At 52.6% G+C, this 26,705-nt stretch overlaps 1 protein-coding gene across 3 annotated transcripts in view; it reads right to left on the bottom strand.

The window, feature by feature from the left end:
• Nucleotides 1–1,273: 1,273 nt before the first annotated feature.
• Nucleotides 1,274–26,705, bottom strand: part of PRKCB (protein kinase C beta) — a 131,602-nt gene continuing 106,170 nt past the window's right edge. For 2 of the 3 annotated variants that reach the window (XM_075165591.1, XM_075165590.1), the window contains 4 exons: nucleotides 23,523–23,603; nucleotides 23,131–23,238; nucleotides 16,486–16,626; nucleotides 5,659–7,034 (listed from right to left, as the gene is read on the bottom strand). In XM_075165591.1, coding sequence (XP_075021692.1) covers nucleotides 6,876–7,034; nucleotides 16,486–16,626; nucleotides 23,131–23,238; nucleotides 23,523–23,603 — 489 coding nt within the window. In that variant the 3' untranslated portion in view covers nucleotides 5,659–6,875. Of the gene's footprint in view, nucleotides 1,484–5,658; nucleotides 7,035–16,485; nucleotides 16,627–23,130; nucleotides 23,239–23,522; nucleotides 23,604–26,705 lie in introns of those variants that run through there. The other variant, XM_075165592.1, reaches the window with a different exon arrangement.

Raw genomic sequence — 26,705 nt, 5'->3', positions numbered from 1 at the left:
ATATACATATGGGGTTTTTGCAAAACAACCAACCCGGTGTGCAATAAGGGAGGGGTAACAGCCAGTGCCTCAAAGGATGCTCACACGCGGGGCTCACCCTGCTGCGAGCCCAACAGCGAGCCAGAGTCACCACCCGGCCGCAGACGGGCAGCCCCTGCCTGCCCCTGCCCGCCCTGCCCGCCCCTGCCCGCCCTGCCTGCCCCTGCCCTCCCGCACGGCACTGCTGCTGCACGCACGGCGCGGCTGGGCTCGGCCTTACAAACAGCTGCTGGAATTGTCTCTTCTGATTCGGAATTTTTGAAATGATGCAGAAGGTCCTGGATGGCTGAATAAACCCCCCAGGAATTTTGGCTGAAATCAGGTAAATCAAGATGCCTGTAAAATTCATGGGTTTTGAGCCTTTAAGATAATAGCAGAGGGTGTAAAGTAGAAAAGTTACCTTTATAAATAGCCCTCAGTACAGCCCTTTTGTAGCGGGCATATTTTCAGTTGGTAAATTGTAAACCGAGAATATAAATGCGTTTTGTTTTGGTAGAATATTAATATCCTTTACAGAGCTGTTAAATTTCGACAGTGTCTGTGAAAAAACAGGAGAAAGATTTATGAGAGTGCTGACAGAGTGTATCAAAACTGCAAACTGTTCCAGATGTTAAAAAAAAATCCCACCTTTCACTTAGAAAAAGATTTGCTCTGATTTACAAGAACTGGCATGGAATTCGTTTGGAGTCGTAATGCCTGAGCGCAGGAAAGGACGCGTGGCGAGGCGCAGGCTTGTGGGAGGCGAGGGAGGAAGACGGCTTCGGTGAGCCGGGCTGACGGTATATACAATGCATTTAAAAATACATGTCTATAAGCAGACTTTTCCACACTGATCAAATGTATCCATGTCTTGAACAAAAGGCTCCTCTAAGACAAGCTCACAGTCATCGCAAGCTTCAGCACAACGGTTTAAGATATCAACCATGCTTAGCATTCAACAGAAACGATTTGTGAGTAGCTAGGGTCACTGGAATCTCAGCATCCGATTTCAAAAATTACAGAGACTGTAGCAATTTGGTATATTTCTGTTTAAAAACTCTAGTAGTCACCACCAACTCTAGTTCCTAGAAGCATTACTGACTGTTAACTCGAACCCAAACATCTCCAGCTAGGGAAACCAAGCTAGCAAGTGGCACAGACATAGAAAGGCCTCCTAAAACGAGCGGTCGGCGTGTTTCGCATGAGGGTATGTATGTCTGCACTGCTAATCCCGGAAGACTAGTGTCGGTATGTACAAGGCGATCTGGAGTGTCGGACTGCGAGGAGAGGGCGCGCGGCGGCCGCGCCGCGACTACACGTTAATGACAAACTCGGGGTTAGTGTAGGAGAATCCAGCAAACTCGTTCTGGTCCAAGTTCATGATGAAGAGTTTGTCCGTGGGCGTGAGCTCCACCGGCTGCCGGGTGAACTCTTTGTCGAAGTTGGAAGTGTCTCGTTTGTCTTTCTGTTAAACGGAAAGCACAGAGTTAAATGCGGCAAAGGGGGGAGCGCGAGCGAGCGAGCGGTGGCAGCACCCAAGGGCGCTCAGCCGGGAGAGCTGGGCTGTCCCCAGGGGAGCGGTGCTGTCCCCGGGCTTCGTGCCCAGCACTCGAGATCCCCGCACCAGTTTCTAAAGCCACCGCCGATGAGGAACGCACACCCAGACAGGCAGCGGCAGCCCCTGTGCAATAGAAGCAACCCCACACCACGGGCAAGAACAGAAGAACAGCAGTTCAACGCGCTTGAAACACACAACCAGACAGTAAAGGGACACGAGAGCACGGGGCGTCGGGGAGGGCTGCAGCGCTCCCGGGCCGAGCATCCCTCCTCTCCTGGCTGCTGCGGGAGAGAGGAACGGAGCAGTTTCTCAGCATGCAAAACCGTCACTGCAGACAGAGATTCACAGTATGCAGGAGGAAGGAGCCTGGAGGAAGCAACATGCCTCAAAATGGAAGTAAACATTCAATACGATTTCAAATTTGCACAAAATAATCAGCTGTAGGAGCTCCTTTTACTTTAAGCTTGATTTTTTTAAATTATGCTATGATATAGTATTGACTGACACAGTGTTTTATTGATTTGAGGATGTGATTTGCTCCAGGGTTGTATATAGAAAATATACAGTAGTTCAAAACCTCAAAGAATGAAAATTCCACATATGCAACCTTTTATCATTTTAATTTCAGAAGAAGAACAACTTTGCAGCTACATCCAAGCCAAAAACGGAAAACAAAAAAGTTATTGTCATGATTAGCGCTGGTAACCCACTATTGGCACTGCAGAGCCCTTCGGTGGGGAACGCTCGGGCCATTTTTATAAGTGGGTGCGTGTCAGAGATTGCCCGATTAAGGTATATTCTGGCTGCGGGAGGTTACGGTGCCTTGGCTGAATGGCAAACTGGAGCACTGAAGATACAATATAAGCACCCAGGATCCGTCATCAGCAAAGAAAGCCCGTGAAGGGACGACCTGCTCCCTGCAGCGCAGCAGCGGCGTGAGCAGCCGGGCAGCCCGCGGCTGGGAACCTGCTCTGCTTCGTCTCGTTATCAAAGCAGGCAGGGACAAAGGACTTTCGCATCTCTTCTTCTGCGTCTCTATGCAGGAGCTTAAACGAGACGGGCGCGCAGTCATTCGCAGCTCTCTCCCGCATTCCTAACGGCCTGCAAAGGCTGCGCGCAGGGTGCGGGGCTGGGGTGCTGCCGGGGGTGACGGGTGGGAGACCCGCACATCACCCGGGGCCAGACGCCTGCCCGGAGAGCAGCGCGCTTTCCACCGCTTTTTCATTTCCCCGGGCAGGCGCAGCCACCCCCGTGCCCTGACTCCGTGCTGGAGGTGACCTTCCCCTAGTGACACTGGCAGGACCCCGTCACTAATTTGGTGCCTTGCAGAAACCTGCAAAACGGTCTTTCTTTTTTTCAGACTCTGCCTTTGAGGGGTAACTGCGGGGGGCCCCGCCGCGCTCACACCGCTGCCGCTCCATCCCCCGCCGCGGGTGCCGCCGGCGCAGCAGGGACCACGCTGGCCGGCCTGCGCCCCCGCCCCGCTCCCTCCCCACTGCGCTGCACTGATGAAGCACCCGGCGGGCGACACGTTGTGTCCTCTCTGCAGCGCCTCTCGTCCCAGCGGTTGCCGCTGCCCAGGGACGCAGGGCCAGAGCCATCGGCACCTTCACGCCTCAAGCAGGAGCATGGCCAGAATGCGGCCAGGAGCCAGGTCCTCCCTGCCCTCCCCCTGCCGTGCCAGGAGCACCGCATCACAACCGCAGCCGGGTCGAGCTCCGGAGATGAGCCCCGACGCCAGCAGTGGGCCAGGACCTCGGTGGCCGCCCGGAGACTCCACTGGCCGCAGGAGGCATCCCGTCGGGACGGCTTCAGCCTTGCGGGGGGAAGACCAGAGAGCGAAGAGAGCCAAGGGCGGCTGAGAGGAGATGAGGTGGGAAGAAAAACGGGGCTGGAGCTCAAGGAACGAAGAGAGAAAAGCCAGGAGAAGAGCCAGGACGTGGCCATGCTGCCAAGCCAGCGAGGCTTTGAGCACGCAGCGGTGCTCGGGGCACCGGCGTCCCGACCTGCCGTTGCCTGCGGGTCCCAGCCTGTCCCCAGCAGGAGCTGGGTCTCTGCCTTCGCTTTTGGACAAGTGACACTCGGGAGCGGCACAGTCCCTGCAGGGCTCCTCTCCCCAACACAGAGAAGGAAGAAGAGGCGGATTTGGGGGCACAGAGCAGGAGGGGGGAAGGGCAGACGGGGTGAAGGAGCCGACTTCAGGTGCAGAGTTCTGCCAGGCAAAGGGTGGAGCAGTTGAAATGCAAGTGTAAGCCCACCTCGATGGAAGGCAGCGTCCCCGCTAGGACGAGAGCTGGCGTGGAGCAGAGGCACTGCCCTTCGCTGCAGAGGCTGGTTCAAAGCGGTTGCACAGGGCTCTCTCTTGCAGCCGCAGCACGTGCAGAAGGAAGGAGCTGACGGTGGCACCAGGCTCCTGCCCTGCTCCCGGCGGGACGCTGAGCCGACCAAATGGTTCCTGAAGGCCACATCCACCCGAACCAACGTCTGCCAAGCCAACACTGTCCTACCGAGCCAGGAGCTTCTCCCGAGCAGGAATGCTGTGGGAAGCTGCAAAGGGGAATGAAATGTCCACGTTTGCCACTGATGCAAATTGCCACCGCGGTCCCCAGCCCTTCGGAGTGGCCTCTGCTGATGGCACCAGAGAGGGCGAGCGCTCGGCCTGGGAGCCCTCGAGTGAGCAAAACCTCTCGCTGCTTTTCGGCGGCAGAAAACTCTGGCAAAGGCTGCGGGGGCTCGGGGCGGGGGCTCGGGGCAGCCCACCTCGCCCTGCTCAGCAGCCTCCGGCAGCTCCCCCCCGCCTCCTGCAGGGGCTCGGAGGAAAGCGCAGCCCAGGAGGGCCCAGGGCGCAGCGGAGAGGGGTTTGCTGATTTCTTACCTTGAGTTTTGTCTGAAATTGGTGGCAATTTGGTCTCTGTCAAAGATGATGAATAGCCTGGGAGCAGGTAGAGAACGGCTATGTGGATCTGGTAAACAGAGAGAGGGGAAGGCAGGGGAAATTCAAGGCTGAAAATGCCTCCAGCAAAGGGCTAATTGGCTCCGGGAGGTAACGAGGAGCACGGGAGGGACGGCGTGGCAGAGGCACCCCGGGCGCCCGCATGCCCAGGGCAGCGTGCCTGCAGGGCACGTCTGGCCCAGAGCAGCTTTTGTGCCTGGACCAGAGGGGATGGGAATCCTCCCCGACCACCGCCGCCGCCTCCGAGCCCCTTCCCCGCGGCAGAGCTCCGGGGCTGCACGGGCGGAGGAAGATGGGGAGCAGCTCCTGCCGGTGCCGGCGTGCTGCCGTCCGGTGCCTTTCAGAACAGTCCTGCAGAGTTGAGAACCGCAGCAATTCAGCAGAAGCGGATTTCCAAAGACAGAAGGGAAATTCTGCAAGCGCTCAGGAGAAGGGAGGCTAACAGGAACCTGTAATCCCTCTTTAGCTGAAACTGCCAATTGCTTTTAACAACCGCTCCTCTGAGAGCGCACGGGAGGGCGATGAGTCACCGACACACGGCGCTGCTTCGCCGAGAGCCTTGCCTCTGCAGTCTCCAGAAATCCGAAGCGCATACTGCAGTTGTCCCTGTTCAAGGCATTCAAAGAAATCCCCGAGCGGCAGAGCTCTGCTCGCCTCGGCAGCGCCCCGCGCGAGGGCCGTCCTGACGCCCCGAATCATCCCTCCTCCAGGGGACATCCGAGAGAAACTCCTTTCCCTCTCCACGTTTGAGCGGCACGAGCGAGCAGGGCCAGGCGCTGCGCAGCACGGGCTGGTGCAGAGGACACGCAGGCGTTTCCTCTCCGCTTGGAAGATGCTTCCAGTACGTCGCACCTCGGTTTGGGGACAAACGCTGCAGAGGACGAACGGGCCACGGCTCCACCGGCGGTGCAGGAGGCTGCGTTGTGATGTGGGCTGCTGCCTGCGCTGCTGCCTGCGCTGCTCCCCCAGGCAGTGCTGGGGATCCGCCGTGCCCCCGCGCCGGCATCCCCGAGCGGCCGGGGCAGCTTCCAGCCCTCGGCACGGTGCAGCCCCGACTCTCGGCGCCCCTGGCGTCTCTGAGCCCAGAACTGTAGAAACTGATTATTGCCAAACACATGCAGGTTTCTTTGACATTATTTCTCACTTTTTATTTTATAATCAGTATTGGAAAAAAAAAATTGGCACATTACAACTTAAAGATTGATACAGTGACAGCCCACGAACATCTGCAGAATAGTATAAAAGGAAGCTGCATGATTGTTATTGTTTCAAGAGAAATTCATCCTTCCTTAAACTTTTGCTTTGATACCAGAAACAAAACTTAGGCCATTTAAATATCTAGCGGCATTTTTTAAAAGTAGGACTATTAGTTGAAACAAGTTTCTTTACAAGCTTCATATCAGAATTCACAATACTGTTCAAAGTTAAATAGCATCCCATTTGTGTTAATACCATTTTTTGACACATTTAAAGCGCAGGTAACAAACTCAATCAATTGCTTTGGCATTTGAAAAAAAGAAAAAGTTTTGCTATGAGAACCGATGTTGTGTGGTATTTACTAGGGCGACCATGGATTCGAAAACATCTGCAACAGATCTTTCAAATTTCCCGCTTACAACTGCGTATGTTTCTTTTCATTAAAAAATGCCACTTAGAAACTGCACAATCAGGAGAAATCTTTGCAAACAGCAGACCTGGCTTCCCTAATAATTTATCACGGCTGCTGAAGACCCAGCGCAGAGAACCGTGCCTGCCCAAATCCGCATACGTACGAGCCTACGGCAGCAAGGGGTGCTGCGGTGGTTTCAACAAACAGCAGGGCAGAACTACAAAAGAAGCCAGAATCGGCATTTCAGCTCTCCGGAGAGCTGCTCGGTTTTGGGAGGAGCCGAGAGGCTCAGCCAGCAGCACCCGCGCTGCGCGTTCACACCGGGGAAAGGTTGCGTTAAAAATACTTACTTGCCGCTAAGGCTGAGAAGGCTAAATATTAGTTTTTCATGATTATATTAAAAGACTAGGAAAAGGGAAGAGCAGGCATCAAAGCACGTGCTGAGGAGATTTCTCCTAATTGTCATGGCCTACACCTCTCCATTTTACCTCCGTTAGCCAATGAACAGTTTTCGTTTTCTACAAATAAAGTGTCACAAAAGCACACTTGCAGCGCTAGTGCACATCACCCACCCTTCAGGCACGCCCCATGTGAAGACACTTCTAGCTTTAAAATATGGTCACTCTAGTAGCAGTACTAAGAAAAACCATGAATGCAAGTTTTGCAATGGAATACGTCACCACAACAGCAGTTGGGACTGGATGACAGAGATGCAGGAATGAGATCTACACAGCTGCTTAGCTCTTGGCTTCAGGTTTAAAAAACTCAGAGTTAACAAAGGAAAATCCTTCGAATTCTGACTGGTCAATGTTCCTGATGACTTCCTGGTCAGGAGGTGTTAAGACGGGTGGATGGCGAGTGAAAAACCGGTCGAAGTTTTCAGCATTGCGTCCACACTATGAGAGGGGAAGAAAAGAACGTATGGTGGGTGGAGAAAGAAGCGTGCGGGGTGCGGCTGCAGCCACCCGCCCAGCCTCGCCGCGCGCCGCGCGCTCTCGGTGCAGCAATGGCAGAAAAGAAAAAGGTGCAAAATACGTATGAGCTTTGTTAGTCGCAAGGCGATGTTATCTCATGGCACAGCCAGAGACCGGCAAAACCCTCCGGCTGCACCATGGCAAGTAATTGCAGGAGAGGAATGAGATGGGAGTGCAATTACTTGCTGTCATTCCCTGCCTACACGCAGCACCGTACCTTCTCTCTGGCTACGCCACGCACATGGCAGCTTCTTCCGAAAGACCCCTGCCGCTTCACCCGCTCGGCCATCGCTCCTTCCCCAGGAGCGGGAAGTTTCCGTCATGCCTGGACTGCTTAGAGGATTCTCCTTGCTCCTGCCCAAGGACAGGGCTTCTCGCCTTCCGCAGAGCTCTTGTAAACTGTGCTGGCCAAATGCCTAATGCAGGCAGTTGTGCCTGGGAATCCCCAGGGCTGCCCGCCCTTCCTGACGGTCCCTGCCGGGGCACGGGGTGCCGCTCGGCTGAGGCGGGTGGGAGCTGGGGCACCGGCGCGCTCCTGGCCACCAGCTTCCTGCCGCGCAGCGTCCCTGCAGCTCTCCACTGCCACTCGGCAAGGCCGGCTATCCCTAAACCCTGCTCACAGCAACGTTTTTCTCTCTTGCCCCTGAAGGCAGCTAATGACAACCCCTGCTTCAGGCGGGGCAGGGGTCCAAGGGCACTGGCGAGCTCTCTGCAGCCGGCAAAGCCAGACGAGAGAAGAAACCAAAAGCTCTGGAGTCCGCCCTGGCTGGCACGGCACTGCGGGGCAGGAAAACACGGGGCCTGGAAAGCACCCGAGCGCGCCGGACCCTCATCGGGGGTCGGTCAGCACCCATCGCCGGCGGGCTGCTGCGGAGCGGGAGCCCCGGGCAGCAGCTGAGGATCCGGCTGGCTGCGCTGCAGCCTCTGCAGCGAAAGGGGGAGGTCGGGAGCAGGGAGACATGCCAAATGCCTTATTTAATTTTCTTAGCAATCAAAACAAGGGTCCTGTAACTCCCCGTGCTGCAAGTCATGATTTAATATAATAATAATAGCAATAGCTAATAACAGGTGGATACCGGGTCACTGCAGCAGCTACAAATTGTGCCCAATTACCACCTATCACACGCATGTCACATCCCTACGAACTGAGCTAGTGACTTTGCTCTGACGGTTGGCGAACTCTCCCTCCTATCGGGGCCGTCACACAACCGATGCTGCCCTGGCCCTGTTTTCTCAGAAGAGATGCAGAAGCCAGCAGCTCGCAGTCCCTTCGTTCTCTCCTTCCATAGAGAAGATGCACTTCAAGTGCTGGGACAATTTTTCCTGGCATTTAATTTTCATTTGCTAAGGAAACAGATTTACATTTTTAATAAACATCAGACTAAATATAATGAAATATTAAAGACAATACATGTAAACTTCAACATTTCCCAGTTCCTTTCTCTGCCACAAAGGTTTCAGGGAAGACTGTGAACATCCAACGGCATGTTCCTTTGGCAGCTCTTACATGTTCTTACAGCGCCAAGTGAGACACTTGTTATGGCCAAGTCTCTAAAGAAGTTCAATGGGTAACGTTTGAGTTGATTTAACTCTAGCTACAGCCGCGCTGAACGCCAGCCCACCCAGCCTCTGAGCCCATCCTTCCACACTGCTGTACCTCTCGTCTTTCGTAAGGCCACCTCTTAACCTACAGCGCATTTCTAGTCGGGATTTGGTAAGCTTCTGCTCCCAAATGCATCTCCTGTCCGTGACCATGAGCTCAGCACGGTTTCTAACTCAGCACTCAAACTTACTCAGAGACCTCGGGGCACCTTTTCCCTCCCGCATCTCTGCTGGGCTGCCGTGGTCACGCGCGGCAGCACCAGCCACGGTAAAGCCAGCTCCTGCCTCTGAGCCCAGGGAAGAGCCGATGCTGCTCTTGGTGTGGTAGGCTGCAATCTGGTTTGCTCTTTCTCAAGTATTTGGATGCAAAAATGACTTGGTGCTGCCCAGGGGAGGAGTTAGGCAAAAAAAAAAAAAACAGAAATGAAAAGAAATCCAAACAAAGACAAACAAAATCCCCCCAAACCAAACATGCAAACACAGTGCAAACCAGTTCACCAGGAGGGTACTGAAGATGCGGGCTTCCCAAAATGAGCCTGAGAAGCCTTTTCATGCAGCCTATGAAGAGCATTGCGTTGGTGGGGGAGAACCTGCCCCAGCTGCCCTCGGCCACGGTCCCAGCACGATGCTGTCCACATCGTGGCCCTCCAGGAACAACTTTTTGGAAATCCCTGATTTCAAGCAGAGAGACCCAAATGGAAAATGACCTCTCCAAAGAAAGAGTAAGGGTCCCTGCACCAGAAAACATAGAGCCCAGGACAAATTAACAACAGAAACCCAGTAAGGAGATGGAGAATGAAGACACAAGCACAGCGCGCAGACTGGCAGACACAAGGCTCGTTAGCTGCTCTTTATAAAAAGCCCAAGTTCTTGTACCTTGCCAATCCCTGACTGCTGTACGGGCCCCATCCCGAGGCAATTCTCCGCATCTTTTCTTCTCTCCGAGCACCTTATTCCTGAGAGCAGCAGGCGGGTGCAAACTAATGGGGATGTGCCCCTCTCCTGGGCAGGTGGAGGCTCAGCGTCACGTGAAGAAGTGGCCAAAGAGGGACCTTCTGGTTACCCTCCTCTCTCGGTTACTCCAGCTGCGCCCGCGCTCCCCTCGGCAGCTCGTGTCTGATCCCAGCCCGTTGTCTCTGCTGAGGCCGGGAGCAGCTGGGAGGCAGCACCCCAGCCCTGCCCGGCGCGGGGGCGAGGGCAGCGCAAGCCCCGAGAGCCTCCCTGGGGGAAGCGCTCCCGGGGCTGCTCGCACCAGAGGGCTCAAAGGCTGACAGATACCCCCTCTAGAGCAGCACGACAGCGGCGAGGCTCACAGACGTCCAGAAACCAACAGCGAGGTTATCTGCTGACGAGCTGACAATTCCCACCATAAGGAATTTCAACAAGAGCAGTCACAGCTCCAGTTCTTTGGGAAGAGCTGGTCGCTGCTCCAGACCACGCAATCAAGTACAGCTCTAGAGTCTTGCAGAAGCATGTTTGAGATGTTTGACAGGTCAGCATCAGCCATCAGATCAACATCAAAACAGAAAATAATTTCCCCAAATTGAAGTTGCCAGTTCCACAAAGCCTGGAAGCTAAAGCCACAAAACAGACGGGCTTTTCTAGGCCAGGTTGTCACTAGTCTTCCCGCTCGGCACCGAGGCAGAACAAACTATGAGCAAGATTACTGGGAGAGTCTGCAGTGCTTAAGGTTATCAGTACAGTAACACACAACATAGCAGCGTTTACCTACTAATAAGCCGCTCACCTGCAGATTTTATCAACTCCCAACATACAGTGAAAGGTTTACAGTGCTTTGAAAATATAGCTGTCATTGCCTATTAGCTTCATGAGATCTTGGTGGAGACATGCAAGGCAGTTCATGTGAAATCTCTGACAGCACTAGCCTTCTTTTTGCTATAAAGAAATGTGCTGCCTTAAAAAAGAAAAAAAAATCAAACAAAAAATCAAGATTTAAAAACTAATCCTTGTGAAATGTTTGCAGTTATTGGGATAGAAGGTACAAATATATTTTTAATATGTATATTGGCAAGCAATAATTCTCACTGTAATGCAATAAGGCAAGAACATGTGGATGGAAAAATTTTAACAGTTGCATCTATCCGTAGTATTTCATGTCCAGCTTTGTGAAGTTTGCTTTTATTCCTGTGGACTTTCTGTTCAGATGCGTAAGAACTTGGCCTGGTCAGCAAACCAAACAGCATATCCCCCCCTTGGGAGCTTTCACATGGATAAAATATGTCTGTTAAGGCTGGAAATTGTCTTTGGGTTTATAGAAGCCAGCTCCAAGCCCAAAGCCGAGGTCTAAAGGCTGTGAGCACGCACCGGTGCTGTGCTGCACGCCACGTCCCGAGCCACCCCCACGATGCCACAGGCGGCCACGTGGCTCTTGGGAAGGCGGCAGGTTTCATTCCGGTGGCCCCACACTGCTGGAGCTTCAGAGGCAAGGTCTGGCCCAGGCGCGTGATAAGAGAGAGCAAGAAGGATCCACGCCGCTCCAGACGGCAAACAATCGCTATCTGCAGGAGCACCATCTTTAAAGCTTCCGAAATCGAGTTCCTCTTTAAGGGACAGGAGACAAGCTGTATGAATTCGTACATTAATCTAAAGCCACGTTGTGAAAAATCTGCCTCATTTTAGCACTATATTAATGTACAGGCATCACTCCATCCGGAATGGAGAAAGGGGGAGGGTGGGAATTTATCTTACATAAATCCCCGATGTGTCCTGTCTAATATTTATAGCCAGCACAGAATGACCTTTTTTTCAAGCTGCAGAAATAAAACTGTCAGCTTAGAAGATAGCCTTTTTATTTTATCAGTTTCTAGCTTGATTTCAAATAGAGACAAAAGGCATAATAAAATATTTTCCATTGATCCCCGAGATGCGATCAAAGATCATGAAAGCCAAGGATGGCTGTTCTCCTGCTGCGACACAGCCCTCGCTCCCAGCGCCGAGGAGAAGCAGTGGGCTGAACATGCCCTCCATTTCCCAGTTTTTTGGCCCAAACCAGTGGTACAGCCACGATCCCACTGGCCTCGCAGGCATCTCCTGGGCAAGTCTGACCTTCGGGGTGCTGCTCCGGGTTAGAAACCTGGCTCCTTGCCACCCGAGGGAGGATCAGGGCTCTCAGACACTTCTGGCAATAGATGCATCATGTTTGGGGGAATTTGGGTCACAGCGTGAACCTGGGGCCACGCCAAGGGCCCCTTTGCGCTGGTCAGGGGGAACGATGGTGCTTTTCGTCCGTAAGTGTCTGGCTAATGATCCCAGACCCCAGCTCAGGATGCTCCAGCGCGCGTTCATCCTTGCTGCAGGCAAAGGCTGGGAGCAATCGCTGCGAGGGTTTTCTGATGTAGGACCCCGGCTTTCATCTCTTCCCTATGAACAAAGCCAAGTTTCTGCCCAATATACTGAAAATATTGGCTGAATAATCAGGGGGGAAGCTCAGAGAAAGCCTTTACAGGACCCTGAGGCTACCAGAGCAAATCTTGTCTCGATTACGAGAGGAGACGTTTTACTTCAACACATTTGGCCGCCTCCCCACGGCATGCTCCTGCCCACTGTTGGCCCCCTCAATCCTTAAATCTCATCTAATTAGGAAATTACTAATGCAAACATCTGAACTCACCTTGTAAAGGCTGAAAATAGGGCTACAAAAATGCACATGCAGGGGAACCGGAGCTTTTACAAATCCGGGTCTATAAATGGCATTTCAATATTAATTAATTCAATGCAGTTAGAGGAAAACTAATTTATGCCATTAAAAATTATTAGATTAAAAGCAATTTTTTTAAACCACTGTCCTGTTGTGAGTAATCCTGTGCTCTGCTGTGTGATTTCAATGCTTTCAAAATGAGGAGACTTTTCAAATCACTAGGCTTTATGTAAAGTAAAGGAATAATTAGATACCAAAAACAGTAATTATCTCAATGAGAGACAGAGAAAGCAGGCAAGTGTAAATACACTTCCCAGGGTAAATGCAGACCCACAAAAGGAATTGTTATGCACAAGCCAAACCACGGAGCAGTCAAGCACAGCCCCATGTCAAAACCGCCGAGTTTCTGCACACCAAAGACAACCCAGACCCTGATCTGTCTCGTTACCGTCTCTGTGATAAAGGTTAATCAAGCACAAAGCACGAAGCAACACATGAGCTCTTGGGAATTTATTTTCAGCTCCGGGTACGTAACACCCAAGCCAGGAGAGGGCTGCAGTGTCTATTTTCCCGTTGGTGTAAAATGATGCAGGTTTCTGGGCAGTGATGTGAACCCCTCCCGGCAAGCGGAGGCTGGGGAGGCAAGGGGAGCCCTCACTCGCACCCACGCTCAGTACCTGCAGAGATGGTACAAAATCATAGAAACGTGCAAAAAAAATGTGCGTGCTGCAGAAGAGATAATTAGCAAAGATGCTTCTGCGGAGACCGGCTGCGGAGAGGGGACCAGCCCAGGGGGAGAGGTGCGGAGGCAGCACATGAGCCGCCCACCCCGCTGCTCCGGATTGGGACCTTCCCCGGTGCCTCCGCTTCCCCTCCTGCACCCGCCTGGCCACAGCACTCACATACGCAAGAGGAGTTTTGTGCTACTTCAGCAATGAGCAAACATGAATTAATGATACCTTCTGATAAGCAGAATTTGTTGACATGATGCTAAAGACAATTTGGACCGGGCTCTGCCCCCCCGAGTTGTGTTCACGGGGCTGGAGCGCTCAGGCACTACGCGGTGCTGGCGCACAGGAAGGCTGTGGGCATTTGTGGGCAGACGCCAAGCCCGCATCTGCGTATTATTCCATATTTTGAAACTTTGGCTTGCAGACAACCTCTGTAACCTTATCTTTATAGAAGCTAATTAAAAAAAAAACAAAAAAAAATTAAAAAAAATAGACTTAAGCCAAGGTAAAGAGCCAGGCGAGCACAAATCCTCTGCTCCAGCAGGCCCTGCATGAACGGCTGAAGGCCAGAAGCAGTAAGGAACGTCTTTCCTCTGACCCACCCAAGTACATTGTGAAGGTGCCCAAACCCAGATTTTCATTTCTGCGCTGCTCTGATCTGTGCTCACAGCTGGCATGAAAGGAGCAGCATTTTCCAGCACAGATGCACTGCTGTTGAAATATCAGCTATCAGCAGGTACCTGAGTTGTCTTAATCCCACCTAAATCCTAAATCAACTGCGCCTACCTTTCTATTAATCTTCCTGTCCTATCAAATGGTGAATTTTCCCCAGCACCAGCCGTTAGGTGAGACGCGACAGACGGCAGCTTACTGTCCCCCCTCCAAGGTCCAGCGTCAAAAGGATTTTCAAAGAAATAACACATTTAAAGCAGGGCAAAAATTGCACATTTTAAAACAGTAAGAAAGCACTTTTGACAGAATTCAATTGTTTTTAACTGTAAAACACCAGAGAATAACGCTATGCCACAACCCGTGGCAAAGAGCGTCACTGGGGATCTGCTCAGGAAGAAAGGGCAGATGTAGAGGAGGACGCAGCAACCGCTTCATCAGCAAATGAACACAGAGGTGAGAAACAGCAGGAGTTACGGATTTCAGGAGAAAGGGGCTCCTGCAGAATAAGACCCCCGGTGCCTGCTCAGCCCTCCCGACGGGCTCCGGGTGCGGAGCAGCGTCCCCCCATGGCGGGAGCTCACGGACCACCCGCCTCGTCTCTGCATCCTTGGCACAAAGGTCGGATCCCACCCTAAGCCAACAAATCACGGTGTGTACAAACAGCCCCCCACACTTTTGCACTACTACACTTTAATATCATATATACCATTACTTCCCAGTAACGCCTTTCCTACACGGTCTAACGGCTTGAAGATGCCACTCCTTCCGAGGGAGAGGAAAGCAGGCAGCAATTCAGACCTCGGTGCTGCTTACCAGCAACCTGGGTCTCCACATTTCTGAGACAGGTAAGGAGAACGGGACGTTTTTCTCTTTGCTGATGCAGAGGGCAGCCCAAGACTGCGCTGCACAGAAGCAGCCCTCAGCCGTGGCAGCGAAAGGCTCCGAGGACAGTACCCCGCATAGCTTCCTGCAAAGGCATCGCTGCACAAGAGTTACGCTTTGTAAAAACATTTGTCTGAAATTAAAATACGTGGCCCGCAGGGCATCGCTGGCAGACCGGGGGCCAGGAGCAGACCTCCCCCATCAACACTGCATGCCGGCAGGGAGAGGAGGCTGCGAGGCGCCTGCCAGGCCCAGCTAATGGGCGGTTTATTCATATTTGATCAGTTGGGCAAGAAGCTGTAGAAGGGAGAAGGCTGCTAGAGCAGAGAGGCATTTAGAGGGAGGAGAGCTAAAGGAGCCGAGCGCCCTACACCAAACGGACTCCCACTCCGTGTTTTCCCTGAAAGCAGAGTTTCTCCAAGCGCTGAAGGGATCTCTTCAAAAGAACAGGTTTACTGTAAAGCAGAGGAAAAGCAGAAGTGTCCAAGGTTGTTAAGGGCAGTGGGGCAGGGGAAGGCTCAGCTAAATACATGAAGCATCTCTGGACTCTGAGTTGTGATCCAGGACGACGGATTAAGAGAGCACGCAATGTTCCCACCTTGATCGCTAAGCATAGATATCAGTCCATATCAGCCATGTAAATCAGATTTAACTTTGGATTCACAGTTTTCTGTAAAACACCAGTGCCCAGCCAGGGCACAGCAGCCAACAGGCATGCAGGAGGTGGAAACATAGGAATAAGCCCATGCCTTGAGGACCTGGACCACCGCGGAGAGACTCAGACGTAGCTGTGACCCTGCCAGTCCCAACAGTGACAAAGAGAAATAGAGAAATCCAGGGAGAGATGTCCCTGTCCCCGAGTCTATGTGGTCACTGCTGCCTGTGCATCCTTCCTTGGCAAGGGCAGAGAGACGCAGCAAACCAGCGTGCTCGGGGTCATACAGAGAAGCCCGAGCACCGCAGCTCGCAGGCTCGTGCCCTCGCGCTGCTTCCCCAGGAACCCCGTAGGCAGCAGGCAACGAAACCCGCTTTGTGGCTCAGGCTGCGCCCTGCACTGGCACAGGCATTACTCGGACAGATGTCACTGCAAAGACGGCTGGACCAAGGAGCCGTCAAGTAGCACCGTCTTTTTTGACAAATAGCTTTCAGATTACTCATGCCTCCACCTCAGTTTCACTGCTGGCAGCTTATCTCCCCCTACAGCCTCGCGCTCCCAGCACACGCAGCATCTCTCTCGCTAGTAGAGCCCATCTTAAAGCAAGGCAGAGACGAGAGACAGCAGCCAGGTTCTCCTCGCTGCAGAGCTCCTCTCCACCCACGTCAGCGCCCGCACGCGAGCCAGGCTCCAGCCTTCCACCGCTTTACCTTGGAGAGAAACTGTTGAGTGAAATACAGCTCCACTGCCAATTCAGACAGACTGTGGTGCTGAGCTAGATGTTGAAATAAAGTTTAGATTAAAAAAAAGAGAGACCTGTTCAGCTTAAGAAGGAGGGAGGGAAAAAACCAACAGAAAGACTGACCCCTGGGATAACAAACAGACAGTATTGCACAGCAATTAAATCGGTGAGCTAAACGCGCGGTGTTTCTACCCCTGCAAGTCAGAGCGAGACAAGGTGTCCGAGAGTTATCCTTTCACAGTTTGACACACGCCAGGTCGGACAGAGCAGACAGAGAAATGGCACCTCCACGCTGCGGGCAGGACGAGCAGCGCCTGCACGTGCGTCTGTGCCTCTGCACCCACGAGCACGAGCGGGAGAGACTGTGCAAGAGAGAACCGGCGCGTGGGAGGGCGGGAGGGGAGAAACACGCTTAACGCAGCCACACTTACAGCCTTTGGCTTGAAGGGAGGCTGGATCTCCTTGCGCTCCAGCTTATCCCAGTCGATGTAGCGGAAGAACGCGTGCTCCTTGATGTCCCGCTCCCCTTCTGGGCCACATCCCAGTCGCTTGGCAGGGTGCTTGGTCATCAGCTTGGGGAGAGGAAGAGAAGAAACAGTCACTCATAAAGCGGCCAACTGCTTCCCAAATGTCCGCTTTGAGAAGTCCCCAGGTGCTGCGGTGCCCGCACCACGCGGCCACTGCCCCAGGATGCCCCGCATCAGCGCCCGGACCCCAGGAGGGGCTCCCATCTCCTCTCCCGGCTGTTGGTGCTCGAAGGAAAGGACAGAGGGAGGAGCAGGAGCAGCTCCAGGGACGGGGAAGGTTGACAATGCCTTACGACAGCAGACTAGGCAGATCGCAAGTACACGAGCACTGGGTGGGATGAGCCTTTTCCTTTTCCTCGGGGAATGAAATTGGTTCACCAAGAAATAATGTCGGGGTGCTGGTAGAGCTCCCCGCACCGCTGCAGCCTGCTACAACGGGGGGAGCAGAATGTGTGCAAAGCTGCTTAGCAGTCCCTTTGCTTGGTAGCAAACTTCTCAGCATCTGCATAAGTAATTAAAGGCCACTGCCTATTTAAGATGGACAATCTGCCCTCAGAAACTTTCATTAGCCCTAGAAGAAGAACCTACTTTTCTGGAGCCGCAGCAGCACAGACGAGAGGCGTATTTCTAATGAAAGAGTCAATTTGGAGAAAAAAAGCGCAAACAGTCCATTAATGTTGTTTATCATCTAAACTTCTCCTCTTCACTGGCTCAATAAGAAAAGTGAAATGGGCCACGGGAATTAAGGGCGGCTGTACAAACATTAATATCCTGGGGGCATTGTTTGAGCTGTGTTCAGAGATCAGATGGAGATTCCAGAGATTTGTAAGACATTGATAAGCACAGAGAATATGAGCCGTATACCTGCAACAAAAGGACTGCTTTATTAAAAGCAGAGCAGTTAAAACTGATCCCAGAGCTGTGCAGAGGTTGCAGCAAGCCTGGCTCCATCTCTTGGGGCCGTGGGTCTGCAAGAGACCCCCGCTGCCCTCTCGCGAGCCCCCGGGAGGGCCAGGGCACCTGCAGCTCTGCGGGGAGGCACTAGTGCTCCGGCCGGAGAGCCGAGAACCCCCCCACCTTTCTGTTGAGACTGACCCCGAAGGAAGAGGTTTTTTTGAGCAAGCATCTTCTGACAAAACTACACACATCAGCCCAAGCACCCGGGCGGCAGGCAGCCCGCCGTGCCGCGGGGAGCGAAGGAGCCCCGGCCGGGTCCCGCAGCCAGGCTCCTCTCCCCCAAGGTGTAAGTGTTTTGACACAAGTCAGCCCTGCCATCCATGATCGCACAAAACAAACTCGCTCAGGGAGGCTGATCTTTAAAAGTAACGCTACAACAGGGAGCTGAAAGCAAGGAAAAGCCTGCCAAAAAAAAAAACCCTGAAAGAAAAAAACCCCCACAAAATGTGAAGTAGGAGTGGAGCCGCTAACCACTGTGCTAGCAAATGGCACTACGTCCACGGCCAGCCAGCTGCGAAGGCAACCTGCAGCTGAAAGACCGATGGAGCGAGGCTTCCTTGAACCAGCATCACCCCCGGAAAGCCCATCTGCAAACAGCAAGGGCCCACCAGGCTTCGCAAGCTGGACAAGCCATTTTCCAGATGGTGAGACCTGCCTCTCCTCAGGGCGAGGATGTGACTGGCATCAGCATCAGCCTCGCAAGCCCGTCCCCATGCGAGGAGACACGCCGGAGCCGCTGCTGGGGGGCTGGAGAGGGAGGGCCACGGCGGTGCGAAGTGGCAGCAAAAACAAAAGCAAGATTTTTTTTCTAACTCATGTTTTACTTTTTTTGTAAATTATACAGTTTCCCTTGGTATTGCGGCATGCAGCCCTTTATGAAAAAAAGAAAAACCAAAGCCCAGCGCAAGAAGCCCGGCAAGGTGGAAGACGTTACGTGTCCTGGTCTCCTGAGTGAGCGCGGCAGCAGCACGGACAAGCAGGTGGGGCCGGATCCAGCGCCGCTGTCCCCTGCCAGGGAGCGGAGCGGTGCCAGCAGGCGCTGCTGGCCGTGCGGGCAGGTGGCCCTGGCAGGCAGGGACCCCACCGCAGGCTTACAGTCCTTGGCAGCGCAGCGAGGTGGGCGACCCGCCGGCCCCTCGGTGCCGCTGGCAGCTTTCACATCACCCTCGGCACACGGACAGGCGTCTGTCCGCTCCGGCTGCGGTCCGTCCGCCCCGGCAGCGGGCAGGGCGACGCCGTGCCCCACTCAACCTCGCCGTCCCAGGGCTTTCACTACATCCACTTCAAGTGACTTGGGTTCAGCTAAACAAGAGGGTCTTCGCATCTCCTTGGCAGGCTCCGGACAGCATCCTGACAATTCAATCAGGTCCCGCTTAGCTGTGCTGAAGCAGGAGAATAAAAAGCATCCTGTGACTCAATAAGTTTTCCTAAAGCAAGTGCTCGACAACAATGTGAGAGCCTGGAATGTGCTAATAAACTGATTTAGTGATTTGGCTGTCGCATCAAATAGCCTAGTTTGCTTTCAGCAAACACGAAAAGAAATCTGTTTGTGGGTCTTTTCTGTTAAGTGCTGATCTCGAACACACTGACACACCTCCAGCTTTTACTGCCAGAGATCATTTGGGGCAAGGAGGGAAAGCAGGTCTGTGTCTGCAGGATCTGTGCCTCCGTCGACACTAAAGCTCACAGATGCCTGTGCATAAAATTCACTGTGAAAGCATCTGACAGTGCGAGCTGGACAGATGTGCGGTCACTCATCTGCAAAGGCGGCGTTAGCAAGGGGGTAGGCTGCAGCCCCGTGGAGGCTTTGAAGGTCAGCGATGCCGGCGGCTCGCTGCCCCGTCCCCACGCGCCCCGGTCCGCTTCCCGGCTCCGGCTCCCTCCCGGGGGTCAGCAGAGCTGCCGAGGCTGCGCTGAGCCGGGGCTCCCCCCGAGCGGACCCTCCCCTGCGGGAGCGCCCGACTCCCCCACGTGCACCCAGTGGAAACGTCTACAACTCTGCTCGCACCTGCTGAACCTCAGCCACCACGCCGCCCTGCAGACACTTCCCACACACCACGGAATCCAGCCTGGGCTCTTTTACCAGCTAGCTTTCCCAGCCAGAGCCCAGGTCCGTACCTGCTGCTTGTGCTGGCAGCTGTTTCACACACACCGCCCCCCAAGCTGAAGTGTCGCGGTTAAACCCCCCGCTTCCTCGTGTAACACAAATGCACACCAAATTCAGAGCAGCTCAGCCGACTAATGAATCGTAAAAGATTTTCTACTTCAGGTACCTGCCTGTAAAGCTGAACAGAGCTGTACTACAGCGCAGTTATTCAGTATTTTCAATATATGCATCCAGAGATTAAATTTTCTTGTTTTCCTATTGTGCTTTTATGCATGTGAGCATGAAGGCACCATCTGTTATTGATATATAGGACCCCATAAACATGCAGATTGATTGTCCTGGCTTACATAGGATAATCATTTAGCTTTGTTTGTATTAAACAGGAACAAGTTGATTTGATCTCCATACTAACGCAGTGAAAACCCTTCAGGCTTCTGCAGATAAGGAAGGACGCTTTAGACCAAATCACCTGTAACGGTACGTCTGATGTTTGGAGCTCAGATACAGGAAAGCAAGTCTGGACTCGACTGCTTTGCTAAACTGCAGCTTTATTTTTTGTCTCTGGAAGGCAAGCGGATGCTCCATTTAACAGTGGCACGTTTTGCACCAAGAGGCGAAGCTGATCCAGATGATCTGTGTCCACGTTTGACGAGACCACACGGCTTATGGGCAGCAGCCACCGCCAGGACCTTCCCATCAGGGCACTGGTTCCTCCGCCGTCCCGGCACACAGCCTGGGCACGCTTCTGCGCGGCACAGCCGTGCCACCGCGGCAGCACGTCCCAGCCCCATCCCAACCGCAGCCCGGCGTTCCAGCCGGAGTCAGAGGCAGCCAGGAGTGCTCGCCATGCGCCGCCCCAAAACGCTCCCACCTTCCAGCCGCCCTCCGCACCCCACGGCCACCGAAACACGGGCACGCCCGCATCTCCGAGGGGGCTGCAGCGCCGCACCAGGCAGCTATTATGTGCTTTTCCCAGGCAGCATCACCAAATACCACTCAAAACACCTGTAAACTTTACTGCAGAAAACATGCCATTTTATGCCTTTGCTACCAGGCAGAGATTAAAGAGGGAGCTTATATTCGCAGGCAATCTGTTCACCTGGAAAGGGCTGATCTGCTCAGGCACAGTCAAACCCCTCCATATGGGACGGAAAACGGCTGATGGCTCGTGCCAGTGCCCGCGTGCACGCACACGCACGCCGCTCCACGGGTCTGAAACGGGAGCCTGGCTCCCGATAACCAAACCAGAGCTCAAGAGAGCGAAGCTAAGCTACCTGCTCCACGGAAACAGCAGCTCCGACATCAGCCTTCCGAAAAAAAATCCGAGTTGACAGCAGAGGAGGGAAATGCTCCATTTGATCTGCTAATTGATGCTGACTGTCGAGTCAAGGAGCTGTGTTCTGGTTAACTCTCCATTTTGCTTGCCAGCCAACTATCCCTGATTAACGCTTGTTTCTTGGCTCGGGCAGATACAAGGCTTTCAGGATCAAATGGGTTTCATCTCCGAGCTGTGCAACAGAAAGTGATGACTGGCACTGGCATGCCGGAGTGAAACCGCGTGGGAACAACAAAATTATTTTGGAGGGCATGGCGGTGAAATACCAAACCCTTCACGTTTAGGGGTAGAGGCTTCTCCAACTGCTTGTTCTCTGGACTGCTATAAGGCTGGGTTTGTGCCCTCCTGGAAGACCTACCACGTACCGACACAAACAGCATGGCTCCAATGCCCCTGTGGTTAATTGAGACGTATTTTACTGTATTCCAGGGGAAAATGTGAATACTCTGTTTCCAGCTTACTGACGGTTCATAAATACTGCACATATTTTTAATTAAACTTCCTGGTGTAGCAGTTTGGTGGCGGCAAAGAGTGTCAGGAGTTTTTGTGCACTTCCCTGAAACAACGGTCCTACAAAGGGAACCACCACTTCACTGCAAAAAAAATACAAGAATTTATAAAGAACCAAGCTCTCCATGCATGGCTAAATGTCCTCCCATGCAGCCTCACATTTCCAGAAGTGAGAAAAGCCATTACAGCTACACCCAGCAGACGTTTCAGTCATGGTCTCTTCTCGTCTATTTACAGCATTCACAGTTTGACTGACGCAACAGCAAACAAAGCCGACAGTGAGATTCGTCCCTGTTCCAGCCTCCGCTCCCCGGGCACCGTGGGGATAACGATGTTCAGCACCACAAAGCGTCTTCCCCCCTCCTACCCCGCCAGGGCCACAGCGGTCTTTCCTCTTATGTCCCAACCAACACCAGCAAGAGGAACGAGAGAGGGTGAGAAAGTCGGTGGAAACCCCCCTTCGGTCCCCAGCGTGGCTGCTGAATTAAGGACTCGATTTTGCTACGTTCTGCTGAAGGTGAGGGCCAGGTGGCCCGGACAGCCTCCCCTCCCTGTGCCCGCGCCAGGCAGGGAACCCCTGCAGCAGCGTTTCCCCAGGGGACAAGCGAATACTCCACTTTAACACCAGCTCTGAATCCTGGCAACACTGGGAAGAGGCTTTGAAATGCCGCAGTGGGAGCGTTAAATGCAAGATGTGTCATTTGTAGATAGAAACACTATTTTGAGATGCAGAACATTCAGATATTTTAAATATTAACTATTAAAAGCAAACATTTTTTAAGTTCCTACACAAACACATATTTATAGTGCTGTTTGACACTGGCTGGCTGAGAGGAGGCTCAGTCCCAAGCAATAACCATATGCACAGCATCAGGACCCAGCCAGCCTTTATTCATCACAACCCAAATTAATTCAGACTGCATTTAAGTCTTGCCTAGGCCGAGTCCACAGAGAGCTCAGGACACTGGGCAATGCAGAGCTTCACTGCAATTTAAGAGATATGATAATGAAAATACTGCTCTGACCCAACAGAGATGCGCACCAGCACTGAACTTCAGGTGCCCCTACAGGGCGACTCATCATAGCCAAATGGAAACCTCTGCAGGATGAAGGATTTGTATCGCATCTTAGGAAAACTACTTAGAAATCACATTTATTTTCTCTAGGCATCATTCTTCTTTTCAGGCAAAGATGCATAAAGCTCCCCTGTGTCACCTAACGGGGAGGAGGGTCTCTGGGCAGATGCCCTCAACTCCCACACCCCATCAACGCTCCAATCTTCTCCTGGCCTCCACCTGAGCAAAGACAGGCCAGCCCTCAAGTCCTCCCCGTGTTTCTGCTCGGCATAGCGTACGGCACAGAAAGGATCTAGGCGTTATTTTTAATTGGTTTTAGCACATATACAGGAAGTAGCACAAGTTGTGTTCTGGGAGCAGAGAGCATGGGCACCAGAACACGACCGAGTTTTGTCAGAGTCCGCTCGCGCTGGGAGCCTGCAGCCCGGAGCAGGGCGAGGAGGGCGAGGAGGGCGAGGAAGGCTTGGCCCCCGCTCGTGTAGGACTGCTGGAGGTGCACAGACAGCACGGTGCCCGCCGGCTGCACTTCTCCCTCCTCCCAGAAATCGAAGGCCAGCTCTTACCCCTTTGCAGATTGCCACTGCCTCCTTGGACATGGACTTGGGGTAGGCTACGTTGTGCTCCATGATGGACTGGAAGAGCTCGTCTTCATCTTCTCCCTCAAAGGGAGCCTAGAGCAAAGCAAAGAGAGGTTCAGCGGCCTTTCTTCATCTTTGAGCTTCCATTTGGAGCCGTGATCCTCAGCCATGAAACCAGCCCCGGCTGCCCTTCCGGCTGCGCCGCTGGTGACTCGTGTCTCGGCCTCGCAGTCCCCGGGGCTGCATCCACGGCTTCAGCTCCAGCACCGAGGAGATGGCCTCCCGCCGTGTGCCAGCAACAAAACAAATCACACGTCAGCATATGCTCACAACGGAATTTAACACAATCCCATAGGAATCAATTAAAATTCAATTACCTGGCCAGCTAACATTTCATAGAGCAGGACTCCAAATGCCCACCAATCCACGGACTTCCCATAGGGCTGATAAGCAATTATCTGAAAACAACACAAACAGCAGGATTACACTCCCATTTTTAACCTGTTGGCACAATGCAAACTAATTTCAAGCTGTAGTCCAGGTCAAAAGGACAAGGTTATTTACTGAGACACCAGTCCCTGAACGGTGGGAAATTGCAATTATAAACAGAACACACAATAGGCAAAGGGTTCAGTAACTTCAAAAAAATCATCAGCCTTCAAATGTGCACTAAATACTAGAAAAAACAGAGTATTCGCTGTGATTTCAGACAGATTCATTCTGATTCAGACGAAACTTCAGCGTATCTGTTGTGCTCTTGCAGACTCATCGCAGCCAGGCGCGTTGGAGCAGGAGCAGCAGCCGTTCCTGCTACCCTTGATGCACTTGGGGATTTTTTTCCGCTGGCTTCAGTGCAGTTGGTTTGAAATAACAACACAGAGTTTGGCCCTCCGTGGATGGTACGTGGCCCTTTAAAACAGACTTGCGGCATATGGGTAGTCAAAATCCTCTGCATTCCAGGCTGCCAGTTTGCTGTCTATTATTTATTGCAGAACATCCCTCACAAAATAACCTAATACCCAAGGGCCCTACCCTTACCTGAGCAATGTGGTTGTTTTGGAGTTAGGATATAGCTTCAGAGTTTGTTTGCGTTTTTTTTTTTAAATTTTAAAATATCAACGTTTATTTTGGATAAGGCACCAAAACATGAATTTTTGTATTTTTCCATCATTTACTCTGCAAAATCTGAAATACCCTAAATTTCATAATCATACGCCCTGCAGCAAAGCCACCGCAGAGCGCAGACCCTTGGCCGAGGGCTGCTGCCAGGAGCCGCCCCCGCCTTCCTCCCCCGCGGCACCGGGGTCCCCACCGCACCGCGCGCCCCGCTGCAGCGGCAGGCGCAGACACTCCTGCAGGGGAGCAGGGACAGGTCCAACCCAGGGACCGCAGAAGGAGCGGGGCTCCCGCGGGCACCTTTCTCTGTGAAGGGTCTTTCAAGCCCCGGTTTATTTGCTGGGTTGCTGCTGATGGGGTTTGGGGTTTGACAGGCCTTGGGCTTTGCCATCTGTTACTTCACGCAAAACAATTACGCAATTTATTCATCCTAATTACAGAATTCTATTCTGCAAAGATTCCTACACATGAGAACAAATGCAAATGATATGCTAATCACAGGAGAATGTACACAGCACTCCGGCCCCAGAGGTCTGCTCCTGCCGCTGCTACCCCTGCTCCCGAGCAAGGCTCTAGTCCCGCGGCTCCGTGGCTGCGGGCAATGCCTGCACCCTCAAGAGTCCTCGTGTCCGGCCGCCCCTGCCCTTGCAGAAGACCTCCGCAGTGCCCAGCGGGATCCCACCGGGAGGTACGGTCAAGATGCAGGCCAGGTGCCGCCACCCCACCTAAGACGAGGCGAGTTCCACCCTGCGAAAGCATCAGCACCGAGGCACCATTAGAGAACAAGGCTGATGCCAATCTTCTGTCCTGGTCCAGCCACGCGTCCCAACGCGGTGACACGACTCCGAGTGCCTTGACAGCGTCCTGCGGTCAGGCCTGACCCTTCCCACTGAGATCAGACGTCGGGTTTCAGCTCTGAAATCCCTCGACCGAGCGCACTTGAAGTTCCTCCCACTTGTTCTTTAGATGATTTACGAGTGCTCTGGGAAATTTAGGTGTGAACTCTTCACACCATAAAGGCCTTTAAAAGAAAATGGTACCTAGAAGAAATCCTTGCAGAAAAGCAGTCTCTGTAAATTGAAGTCGCCGAGTGCACGCTGGGGAAGGTCAAAACCCAACAGCTGAAGAACACGTTTTGTTCAGAGGAGATTATACATGCGGGGTCATTTGCACTCCGTACCTGTCACCTTGGCACGCAGAGCTGTATCTGAGAACAGAAAAAGCCCTAAAACTGGGTCAAGCAAATCACAGGACATTTTTACCCTGAAGACATGTTGGCTTGAGAACATTGCAGCTTCCTAACGGGAGGAAGCACGGTCCAGCAGAACAGCCCTGGAGCGGAGCTACACACAGGGACGCGGCCCTGCCGCAGGCTTGGCCACCCGGCAGGAGACCACGCCAGAACTGTATACCCCCTATTTCTATTTACAAAGTGCACATTGACCCCTTTGAGACGCACTGGTAGCAGGCTTTAATACCATTCCGGGGTACTGTAGTGATTTGCACCCTGATTTCCCATCTTCTGTTTTTCTTTTGGGAAAAAAAAATAGAGCAAGCAGAAGAAAATAAGAGTTTAAGTGATAACGCTCAGGCAAATACCAAGAGAACTGCTCATTTGTCCTGCTTTGAAAGAGTATTAATCACGCACAGCAACTGAGCTATGTACCAACAGGACACCAATATTAATCTTGGTAGGACAAGGATATGTAACGCACATTTGAACGAGTAATTAAAAACCTCTCTGGCTGCAGCAAAACACAATGTAGTTTAGCATACAAGCACATCTAACTATGTCCTAGCAAAGAAAATCTCTTTCTCTAAAATATTTAAATGAATAAATATTAATCTCATCATAGAAAATTCAGCAGAGTGAGAAGATTTTAGAGGGGTATTTTTATGTCAAGGGAACAGGCAATTGGGAATAATTACCTACCTGAATTTCACAAGTCTGACATTAAATTGCACCCATACTGCACTTCATGTAAGTGTCATATGTGACTCCATCGCATAAGTAATGTAATGCAAAATAATTTTGGAGTAATATAGAGCTGTACATAGGGAGTCTCTCCTCATCAGGCATGCAGCCCTTTGCTGCAAGTAGCAAGCTGGAGAGATCTAAAGATTTCCACTTCACAGAAATATTACCCACTGATAATTCCATTTTTCCCCACCGGTCACATTGTGCTGGAAGCAGCTGTCACACGCGGCGAGGGGCAAAGCCGAGCTCCTGGGCTCATCTTTTCCAGGAGCAAGGAAGTGTGCGAGGAGCAGCCCTTGGTGGGTTTGAGCATGGGATCAGACAGGCACGGTGGCACAGACATGGGAGAAACACCCAGAGAGGGAAAGCACTGCAGGGAGACCAGCACGGAGGATTTTCTGTACTTTGAGGCAGAAGCAGGACACGCAGCCAAACGGAGAGGCAGATCCAGCATCGCTGCTTCCTT

This window comes from Calonectris borealis, chromosome 16, assembly GCF_964195595.1.
Source record: "Calonectris borealis chromosome 16, bCalBor7.hap1.2, whole genome shotgun sequence".
NCBI lineage: Eukaryota > Metazoa > Chordata > Aves > Procellariiformes > Procellariidae > Calonectris > Calonectris borealis.
This window is presented reverse-complemented; position numbering and strand designations above follow the sequence as displayed.